The following is a 10,236-nucleotide window of genomic DNA, read 5'->3' on the forward strand; positions in this document are numbered from 1 at the left end:
CAGAGAAAAAGAGGAAGACCCCCAATGAAATGGATTGGCCAAGTGGCAGCATTGATGGACTCAAGTGTGGCAACAGTAGTGATTTTGGCCCAGGATCGGGCAGTGTTTCATTCTGCTGTGCACAGGGTCGCTATGGATCGGTACCAACTCAATGGGACCTAACAACAACAACAACAAGTGTGATGGTTGGAACTGTGGTTGCTTTGGCAGAGCCAGATAAAATGACTTCACGGTCCTTATATGACCTGCAAGGAGCTCATAGCTTAGTGGGTACAAGTTGGGCTGCTAATCTCACAGTCAGCAGTTTGAAACGACCAGTGCTTCCGCAGGAGAAAGATGAGGCTTTCTGCTCCCGTAAAGATTTACAGCCTGGGAAACAGACTCCATAGCACAGAACCACCATATGGCCTGGAGTCCCTGTGTGGCGCTGTGGGTTAATGCGCTAGACTGTAAAGTCAGTTTGAATTGCAAGGTTGACAACTCAAGCTTAAGAGCAGCTCCTTGAAAACCCTATACAGGGTCGCTATGGGTCAGAACCGACTCGGCACTTAACTTATGGCTGCAGGCCAGACGTTCCTCACCTGACTTAAAGAAACCATTCAGGGTCACAAACTGGGGAGCCACATCCCAGACTCTCCTTCCAAACCTGGTTTTACTGTGTTGTTGATTATAATTCTCATCAATGTGGCTTTGGGGTACCACGGACAACACATCTCTAGTCCTCTATGAGATCAGCACTCCTTTTAAAGGGCCACACAGTAACAAGCCAGTCGGCTCCACGCAGCCTTCATGTGGGTCTGTCTGTCTTCTGCAAGGCTAAGTGCATATTTGGCTAATATAGTGAGTAAAATGACTTGTCATTGGATTCCCCCGCCCTGCATCCCCCACCCCGCGTATTGTTTTTGCCTACAGCTTTATGTTAAAATTTTACAAACCTGCTGTCTGGGACTGATTTTCACTCTCTGATAAGCCAAAGAAATGAGACAAGGGAGAAATTAAACCAGCTTGATGTGAGTTCTGCTCTTATTTCTCATACAGTGAAATCTGCAAGAGCCAGATCGCGATGGGACTGCATTTTTTTCTAGTTCTCTCTAGTGACAGCCTTACACTTTGCTGTAGCTCTCCATTAGGAAAGAAGGTGTGCAACTTCCTGGTCTGATCAGTTTTTGCCTTACACAGCATCTGACTTTCGCAGGTTTTGCTAGTTTGTGGTATTTAAGTCTCTTCTCATTTTGTGTAGAATGTGAACTGCCTGCCGGTTCGTTCCTAACATTTCAGCTTTCCACAAAGAACGGATACATCAAGTCAGAGGGCAGTGGGCCTCCCAGGCCAGACATAGGACAGGAAGTCTACTCTCCCTAGAGAGCAAGAAAAGATTCATCCAACAGCTCTCATTCCGCTTCGGAGACACAGCACTACAGAAAGCCTCATCTCAGCGGCAGCGGCACGTTGATTTAAAGTTCACGTTTCCAATTTAAATTCCAGGCTTTCTCATCCTACAGAACGGTGATTTTCAGATGTAGTCACTGTTTTATGTGTCACAGTTTTTTGGGACTTCTCAACAAGGGGTGGGTTTGTGCTTCCCAAACCAGGGTAAATAAGTAGCAGGGAGGGAGACATGGGCAGAGAGGTGGGGTCCTAGACATTCAGAGACAAACATAAAATAGATGAACTGGTAACTAGCAGAAGCCTTTCCTAGGTTTAAGCATAGGTATTTGTCTATTACAAGGCAGAGTATGCATGTTATTTTATATCTGTAAATTAGAGTGCCTTACAACCAAATACAGTCAGTGGTACAGCCCTTGCTGCTAATAACCACAAGGTGGGTGGTTCCAACCCGCATGAGGATGTGGCAGTCTGCTTCTATACACATCACCACCTAGGAAACCCTGTGAAGCAGTTCCATCCTGCCCTGTACGGTGACTATGGGTCTAAGCTGGAATCTGATAAAAGAAAATGGGTTTAGGTACAAACACATACACAATCATCATCAAGAAAAAAAATTGGGGTAGTGGTGGGGGTGGGGGGGATGTGGAAAGGTAAACCATACAGAAAAATAGAAAGAAAGAAAGAAAGAAAAAAGAATTAAAAATCAGGAGTTTATAGAATATTACATAATCTGCCTTTTCAAAGAAACATTGTGTTTTTCAGAACTGAATGCCCCAAAATCAGACCCACTGTCATCTGCTCAATTCTGACTCATGGAGACCCTATTATATAGGCTTTCCAAGACTGCAACTGTGCAAAGTGCCCTTTCTGCCATGGGTTTAAACCTTGTGGTTAGCAGTCCAGTGTGTATCCTAGAGCACCACCAGGCTTCTTGTTTCAGAAGTTAAAAGCATATAATAACACGAGTGAAAATTGTAGATAGATCTGGAAGCAATGAAAAATTCCCTCTCCCCTAAAATAATAAAGCACAGAAGGCATGCCTGTTGTACTTGGTAAACTGAGAGTGGTTACAGAACCTGGGGTTCAGGACAAGAGGTGCTGACAGCCCTTCCATACTTCTGACTCCTGTGTCATCTTACTCCTGTGTGAAATGGCCCATTGCCCTCTGAGCTGAGCTCCCCCTGTCCCCTCCTCACTCTCCACGGTGCCTTTCTCTCCACAGGAAACCCTTCTGCAAAAAACAGGGACCAGCTCTAGGTGGTTTAGGTCCCAAGCAGCTGCCAGAGGTGGTGAGTACCTTTCACAGGCGCGGGCACAAGGGAAAACCTATAGTCAGGCCAAACTTTCCTGAGCTTACTCATCTTCCCCAAGTTGTAAACGAATAGAGAGGCGGTTCTCATACGTTTGTGCACACACAAGTCCTCCCAGCCAAATGACTTCAGAGGAAAGGGAGTCCCCATCACTCCGCCCTGTCCCATCAAACTCGTACCCTGACAGCGAAGGGGCACGGAAGGATACCCCCCTGAAGGCTACAGAACAGGGTCGGTACGTTTCCGAGTAGGAGGCGCCCCCCTGACTCACGAAGACCGCGGGCGGGCGGGCGCCGAAAAAAGGCCGCCTTCGCGGCCCTGGGCGCACACCCACCGCGCCTTGACCATCACCTGAGCCCGACATCACCCGCCGGAGCCGGTAGGCCTGAGTAATACCGAAGCGGGCGCCAGGTTCCACTGCGTCCGGTAGCCATGGAGACCACTGTACTCACACGCATGCGCGAACTCGGGGCGGGCCGACGCTAACCCCGCCTTGAGTGCGTGCGAGACCCCAGTGGCATTCTAAATGTGTCCGGCTGGCTTTTCTCGCGCACTCAGCCGCTCTCACTCTGTGCGGGGATGGCCGTGGGGTCTCAGAAGGCAATGGGCGGGAAGCATTAAAAGATAAAGTGAAAGGACCGTGCCATCCGAAATTGCACATCTGATTTTGCAAAATTTTAGCCATGCGCGAACCAAAGCGCGAGACGTCTCACGAGCATAGGCCTGACTTCCGTCTGTAGTTCGCAGGCTCCACGATCCCCGCAAAGAACTATGGGAGTATTGGGAGGACGGTCGCCCTCATCCGGCTCTGCCTTGTGGGAGATGTAGTCCCTGGTGCCTCCCGCAGCAGTCATGGTGCTGGGGGCTCGTATCCTCGAGCTACTTTTCCCAGAATTCTATACTGGTCCCAGGTTGCTGTGCGAAGGTATGGCGGGCAAAGTGGGAGTGTCCGCATAGAAGGAGATCCGGGCGTTTCAGTTCAAGAACCGAGAGAGCCGAAGGGCAGGGCGAGGACCCTTGGCTTCTCTCTGGGGGCCTTCCGTGCCAGCAGCGCTGGTGGAGCGTGCGTGTGTGCGGGACACGCCGAGTGGATGTGCCCGCGGGGAATGCAGTGGGCGATCGAGGAGGATCTCCGAGGCCATGATCTGCGCTCTCCTGCGGGCGGTGCAGCGCACTGACAGGCTGCCCAGGGCCGCGGGGCCGCGAGGGTTCTGGACCCGCCCGGTGCTCAGCGAAGCCTGTGTGAAGACTGAACCCTGCTGGAGGTGGGGGCTGCCCGAGCCGCGGAACGCTGTCGTGCCCGCACGTGTCTGTGGGGTCACCCCAAGAACCATTTGGACGCAGGCACGGGGTCCACTGAAAGCAAAGGAGGACGACAGCAAACAAGTGTCTGTGCACAGAAGTGCAAGCGGGCCGACCACCGTGTCGACGTCACAAAGAGGTAAAAGGGAGCCCCCGGAACGGCAGTCTGTCCATCTGTGAAAACGCGTGGAGCCAGCAGTGCCGCTGGTAGACACAGTTAGAATCCGCACACAGGCAGGCAGCGTCTTCACAAATTCCTGCAGAGCTTGGCGTGTCTTGGTTGTATTGTTTAGAAACTTTCAGCTGGCATTACTTCTGGTGTGACAAGCTACGTTAACATGTAGCCGTTGTTCCATGCTGTGTAGCTGCCAGGGAGGTTTCCCACGTGCAATGTCATGTCCTTTGAGTCTCCGTCCAGGAGCCCTTCTTCTCTTACTGGTGATGTAAAAGGCACACGCCCCCAAGGTCACACAGCTGACACTTACACTTGAATTTTCCTGATGTCCAGGTCCCACAGCTAAGTCACAGATCTTCTCCAGCGCCTGTTTACACTCAGTTCTTGGACAGGTGTTAGTCCTAATGGATGTGCCAAAGAATTCCTACACGTAAATACCTTCTCGCTTCATTGGGAAGAAAATAGACAGAACATGAAGCCAGTCGTGGGCAAACACTGTTAGAGCTGCACTGCGGAGAGACTGTGTGGCTGAGTGCTGTCCACAGAGCAGAACTGTCCCTGGGGTTTCCTAGCCTGGAACAGTCACTGAAACCCATTGCCAGTTATTTTCTCTTGTGGAGCTGCTGGTGTGTCTGAACCTCTGACCTTTTGGTTCGCAGCCAAGCACTTAAACCATTGTGCCTCTAGGCCTACTAGAAAGTGTATGCTCTACCCACAGCCATAGACTTGAATCCAACTCATAGTGACCTATAGTGTTTCTGAGCTTGTCAATCATTACAGGGGCAGAAAGCCTCGTCTTTCTCCCAAGAAATAGCAGGTGGATTTGAACCACCGACCTTGTGGTTTACAGCCTAGCGCCTTAACCCATAGCGCCACACCAGGAGTCTAGAGAGCCTATGGTGATGGCGGTGGTTATGTGCCATGGAGTCGGTTCTGACTCATAGCGACCCTGCACAGGGTTTCCGAGGCTGTAAATCTTTACGGGAACAGAAAGTCACATCTTTCTCCCGCAGAACAGCTGGGTGTTTCGAACTGCTGACCTTGAGGTTAGCAGCAAGATTTGTCACCACTACGCTGCCAGAGAGCATATAAGTATGATTGGGTAGACAGAGTCAGGAAGAAATTACTCAGTGACTGTCGATAGGAAAACATGTCATTTAGCTCGGGAAACCCGAGTGACAACTGTTACACCCAGGTATGAGTTAGACGCCCCCCGACAGCCCTCCCTTCCCTCAGTGTGGTACATGCAGTAGTAGAAATACATATAAAACAGGGAGGTTTTCTGTCAAAGTCAGGGGAGTTTTCACAGATGACATCAGGCATTTCTCACTGACTTGTGTTCTTTATTTCATTTCGTAAATCATTTGTAGAAAAAAACAGTTAAATACAAAGGAATTCTCACTTGTTTTTCCATAATATTGCTGTTCCTTGAATGTCAGAGTGCACTTCTCCAGGGGTCTGGGGTCACACACAGTGCCCACTACAGGAGGGGAGAGGACTGCACAAATGACGTGAGTAAGGGCTGCCTGGGCCAGGAGAAGGCCAGCCAGGAGCAGCTGTGCTGGGTGACAGCCGGCAGGCAGCGCAGACCCCGGAGCCATGAAGCCTGCATGATGTGCAGTGCGGGGCTGAGCAGACAGACAGTAAACGCCTGTGACGTGCGCAGAGGTCAGGCCTCCAGCTGTGAGCAGAGAGCGGTGGACCTGAAAGGAGGGGCTTTCAGGGACCCAGGGCATGGGAGTCAGTGGCCTAATTCAAGCAAACTGGGATTCCTGTTGCCATATTCTCCCTCTGGTCTTGGCACATGGCTGGCAGTTAAGCGTTGTTTATCTTTGGACATTAAAGAACAGAATGATTCCTCACCTAGTGAACCTACTGGGGCGTTGGGTTCATGATGTCAGTTATTTGCCTCAACCCCGTGAATCACACAACTTGTCAGATGCTATCATTTTACTATTCGAGTCATCTCTATAAGTCTGTACTGAGAACTTGTAATGATTGTAGAGAGTACTTTTAAATAAGTCACCTATAAAACTAACACTATAAAATGCATAATCAAAGGAAAGGTATAGGAGACAATAGTCATCTCTTGGAGCATTTCACTGTGAGAGACTGATATTTAGTGAGTCTGTGCTAATAAGGAGCCTTTGGTTTGGTGCTGTAGGATAAGCACTGTACTGCTAACCCCAAGGTCAGCAGTTCAAACCCACCAGCCGGTCCTCGGACTCTATACAAGGTCACTGAGTCACAACTGGCTCAGCAGCACTTAGCGACAACATAGGGCCATTATGAATCTACTCATTGACTTTGGGTTTGGTTTTTTGGTTTAATGTAAATAAGTTCATCCATAATATCACACCAAGGTATGGTACATGCTGCATCCGTGTGAAGGTGTGCTTGTATCATAATGTCCTGTTAAAGCGTTGCCCTGGTAATCTTAAAGCGCTGTTGACAGATGGACAGACACTCTCTGTCACACGACCATGTCCTGATGGAATTTCTTTAGCTCTCAAACTTTGATTTGGTCTAAATGTAAGATACTGAATATTTGGTATTAATGTTGAAAATAAACTAAGTACAGTATCTCATGCAAATTCTTCATGCTCGAAGGCTGTTCCATTCACAGATCTTACTGGCGAGTCAAGATCCTGTTCTAAATCCACTTCTGTTTTTATTTCGTGCACCAGTCGTGGGGGGTGGCAGTGTCTGTCGTTCAGGCCTGTGTCGTGTCTCTGTGACCTCTGAGAGCACTGGGCCACACAGTCAGATGGTAACAGTTGAGCTGAGTTCGCTGACTTCAGGCCTGGGAGCTTCACAGGGACATTTGGGTTGCACCATGCCATCAGCTCGGCCTGGGTCTCCCCTGCTGACCTGGCCCACGTGGGACTCACTGTTGTTTTCTCTTCACAGTGAAGGAAGCAGGAAGAGATTTTACCTACCTGGTAGTGGTGCTTATTGGAATCGGCATCACAGGTTGGGACCAACAGCAAGTATTCCGACCTCATGGGTCTTTGTAACGTCCCATTTTGTCACCCTCTCGCTCTGCTTCATCGTCTTTTCCTGTGATTTTCAGGTGGCCTCTTTTACGTGGTTTTTAAAGAACTCTTTTCTTCATCCAGCCCTAATAAGATATATGGGAAAGCCTTAGAGAGATGCCGGTCACACCCTGAGGTGAGTTCTCTCGCTGCCCCAGATCGCTTTGATCAGAACAACCACAGATCAGCATCTGTCTGTTGTCACCCTTATCTGTTGGTAATTTTAAATGCTGGGACTGTAAAGGGTTAAACTTGTAGCTTCTGTCCACTTCAAGATCATGACTAATAGCACGTTGACATGTGCTGAAAGCATGTTGGCTGCCACACTCCGTGCCAGGTGTCCCCACACCGCCCTGGGCTCAATCCCCTGATTCCCAGGCCACAGAACCGGAAGCTGTAGCACTTGAGGAGTGGCTACAGTAGGAAGCCAGCAGGCCGGAACCTGAACCAAACTTCACTGTCCCACGTCTTGCAGTCTTAACCAACACACCTCATCCTGGGAGGAGGAGACATGTAGGATTCCACTGGAATGGAAGGTTTTATCAGGTGACCTCTGGTCCCACTCAGAAAAGCTCAGCATTGTCCAGTTTCCCGCCCTGAAACCTTCACTCTGACGTTGGAAGGACAGCTGTCTAGAGCACTGTAAAGATCTGGGCTGTTCTTGTCACACCAGCCACCAAGTCGCACACTCCCTGTGATGGGGAGAATCCTACGCATGCTCCCTGTGTAAGGTCCACATCCCAGCAGGAGGAACCTGAACAGCAGGAGCCTATGGCTCCAGGCACCTTCCTTTAAAATCTGCCGGTTTCCCCTGTAATTGGACTCTGAGCTACCTGTGGGGCCCGGGAAACAGCAGGCTGGAGCAGTGGCCCTAAGGAAATTTAACCCACTGTTAATTAGGGTGGTTCCATCAGAGTTTTCAGGATAGAGCACTCTGCAGACAAAAGCGTGAGTTAAGCGAGTGCCTGAGTTAGTCAGAAACTAAAAGTTGCATAAATCTTTCAGCATTTTGAGCAAAACAAAACTACAAAATTAACACACAAAAAGATAGGCCTAACAAAGAGGTCTAAGGACCATAATTTAACTTAAACAATTCAGCTTTGTAAACCAACGTTAAGGACCTCCTCCATGTCTGGTCCATGCCTCCTTGATAAAAACAGAGACCCAGCATTCTGGAAGTGACCTGTTTAATCAGTTGAAGTGAATTATTTGAATGTTCCATTTGTTGCAGCTGCACATCTCTGAATTTTCTATCACACACATTTACACCTTTTTATGCCTGCAGGATGTGTATGGAACATTTGTCAGCAGCAGAGAAAGTAAGATGACTTTTATATAATTAGAGCCAGTGTTTGTCTCGGTGTGATGTCACATCCATGTTTAGATGAATCCCACTTAAACACTTCATTGTGAGATTTCCCATGGGGAATCACCCGGAATTTCTTTTCTCATTGTGTTCAATTTGTTAAAAAGTCAGTTTGACCTCGTCGCTTCCAGTTGTTCTCATCAGTCAGCCCCGACTCATGCCCCCACCCCTCCTGCAGAGTAGACCTGCTCCCCGGGTTCCAGAAGCAGATTGCCTGGTGTTTCTCCGGGAGTAACCCTAGGTGGGTTCGAACTGCCAGCTTGTGACTGAGAACCCAGTACCACCCAAGCAGCCAGCTTTTAGACCTTAGAATGCTTTTGTTAAATGTCATGACAGATGTTCACATCTGTCGTCTTCATACCATCAGGGTCATTAGACACCTGTGTGAGCTTTTTCTTTGTCTGGGGCTCCTTGTTTGCAAGGAGAGTGGAGACAGCGTCACTCCGACTCACATCGTTCCAAAGATCCAAGTTTGAAACTACGTACAGGACGATTTTTTACCTTTTCCCCTACATTTTCCTCGTTGGAAGAGTCCAGGTGTAGTGATTGTTTTTTTCTCCCTAAAACCCCTTGGTTTATGAGAAAATGTCCCTGGATGGCACAGACAGTTTGCCCTCCACTGAAAACCTCAAGTTGGTGGTGTGAGAGTACCCATTGGCACTGCAGAAGGAAGGCTGGGTGATGTCCAGTACAAGGGTCAGCCGAGAAAACCCTGTGGAGCAGTTCTAGTTTCACGTGGGGTCCCTGTGAGTCCGAACCGACTCAGCAGTGTCCAGCAACAGTGGAAGCTTTCGAAGCTTAGCCTGTGCTAACAATATTGAGTCCTGGTGTAGCGCTGGACTGCAAGGTCAGTTTGAAACACAAAGTCGGCGGTTCAAACTCAGCAGCTGCTCTTCGGCAACCCTATACAGTGTTGGTGTGAGTCTGAACCGACTGGCAGGCACTTCACACCAACAGCAGTACTAACAAGAACCTGGTCTGTTCTCCAGGTCATTGGAGTGTTTGGTGAGCCCATCAAAGGCTATGGGGAGATGACCCGTCGAGGGCGGCGGCAGCATGTCAGGTACAGTCGGGCTGGGTAGGGAGGCCTTGGGGCCGTTTCTCAGTGAAGGAACTGAGACGTGTATGGCTTCCGGGTATCCTCCACAGTTTCATCGAGTACCTCAAAGATGGGCTGCATCACATACGTCTCAAGTTCTACATCGAGGGCTCAGAGCCGGGCAAGCGGGGCACGGTGCACCTGGAAGTGAAGGAGGTATGGGTGAAGGGGTGCGGGCCCAGCACTCCTCCAGCCTTGGCAGGAGACTGACGCCTCGAAATACCATTCTTTCAGAACCCTGAGAGCGGCGAGTATGAATTCTGCTACATATTCGTAGAAGTTGAAGGCTACCCTAGGAGAACAATCGTCATTGAAGACAATCGGGCCTGAGAGATTACAAGACAGTGAGCCTTACACCCAGCGCCCGGTCTCACTCCCTCAGTCACCTGGGTGGGACAGATGGACACCTGGGTGGAGGTGACAGGTATCTGCTGCGTGCAACAAGCCAAACCGGATCACAAAATCGAGCGCATGGCGTGCCGTCCAGAGGGCGACCCCAGACAGCGAGCGTCTTGGCACCTCAGGAGAGGCTTCTTGGAGATTTTACACCATGTAAATAA

General features: G+C 49.6%; 1 protein-coding gene across 1 annotated transcript; it reads left to right on the forward strand.

Annotated features, from left to right (window-relative positions):
- The first annotated feature begins 3,839 nt into the window (after positions 1-3,839).
- On the forward strand, positions 3,840-10,006 carry TIMM21 (translocase of inner mitochondrial membrane 21 homolog (yeast)). The gene is made up of 6 exons (XM_006837555.1): positions 3,840-4,140; positions 7,087-7,149; positions 7,250-7,347; positions 9,567-9,640; positions 9,727-9,832; positions 9,911-10,006. Exons 1-6 carry the CDS (start codon positions 3,840-3,842, stop codon positions 10,004-10,006), a joined length of 738 nt encoding a protein of 245 aa, XP_006837618.1.
- Positions 10,007-10,236: the final 230 nt, after the last annotated feature.

This window comes from Chrysochloris asiatica, unplaced genomic scaffold (assembly GCF_000296735.1).
Source record: "Chrysochloris asiatica unplaced genomic scaffold, ChrAsi1.0 scaffold00021, whole genome shotgun sequence".
NCBI classification, from domain to species: Eukaryota; Metazoa; Chordata; class Mammalia; order Afrosoricida; family Chrysochloridae; genus Chrysochloris; species Chrysochloris asiatica.

What these genes read in the sequence shown, in the direction of transcription:
- TIMM21 (XM_006837555.1), top strand. Translation starts at nt 3,840, where the DNA reads ATGATCTGCGCTCTCCTGCGGGCGGTGCAGCGCACTGACAGGCTGCCC. An exon ending in CGTGTCGACGTCACAAAGAG is followed by an intron (nt 4,141 to 7,086) that starts GTAAAAGGGAGC and finishes TTCTCTTCACAG; the next exon opens with TGAAGGAAGCAGGAAGAGAT. An exon ending in GGGCGGCGGCAGCATGTCAG is followed by an intron (nt 9,641 to 9,726) that starts GTACAGTCGGGC and finishes TATCCTCCACAG; the next exon opens with TTTCATCGAGTACCTCAAAG.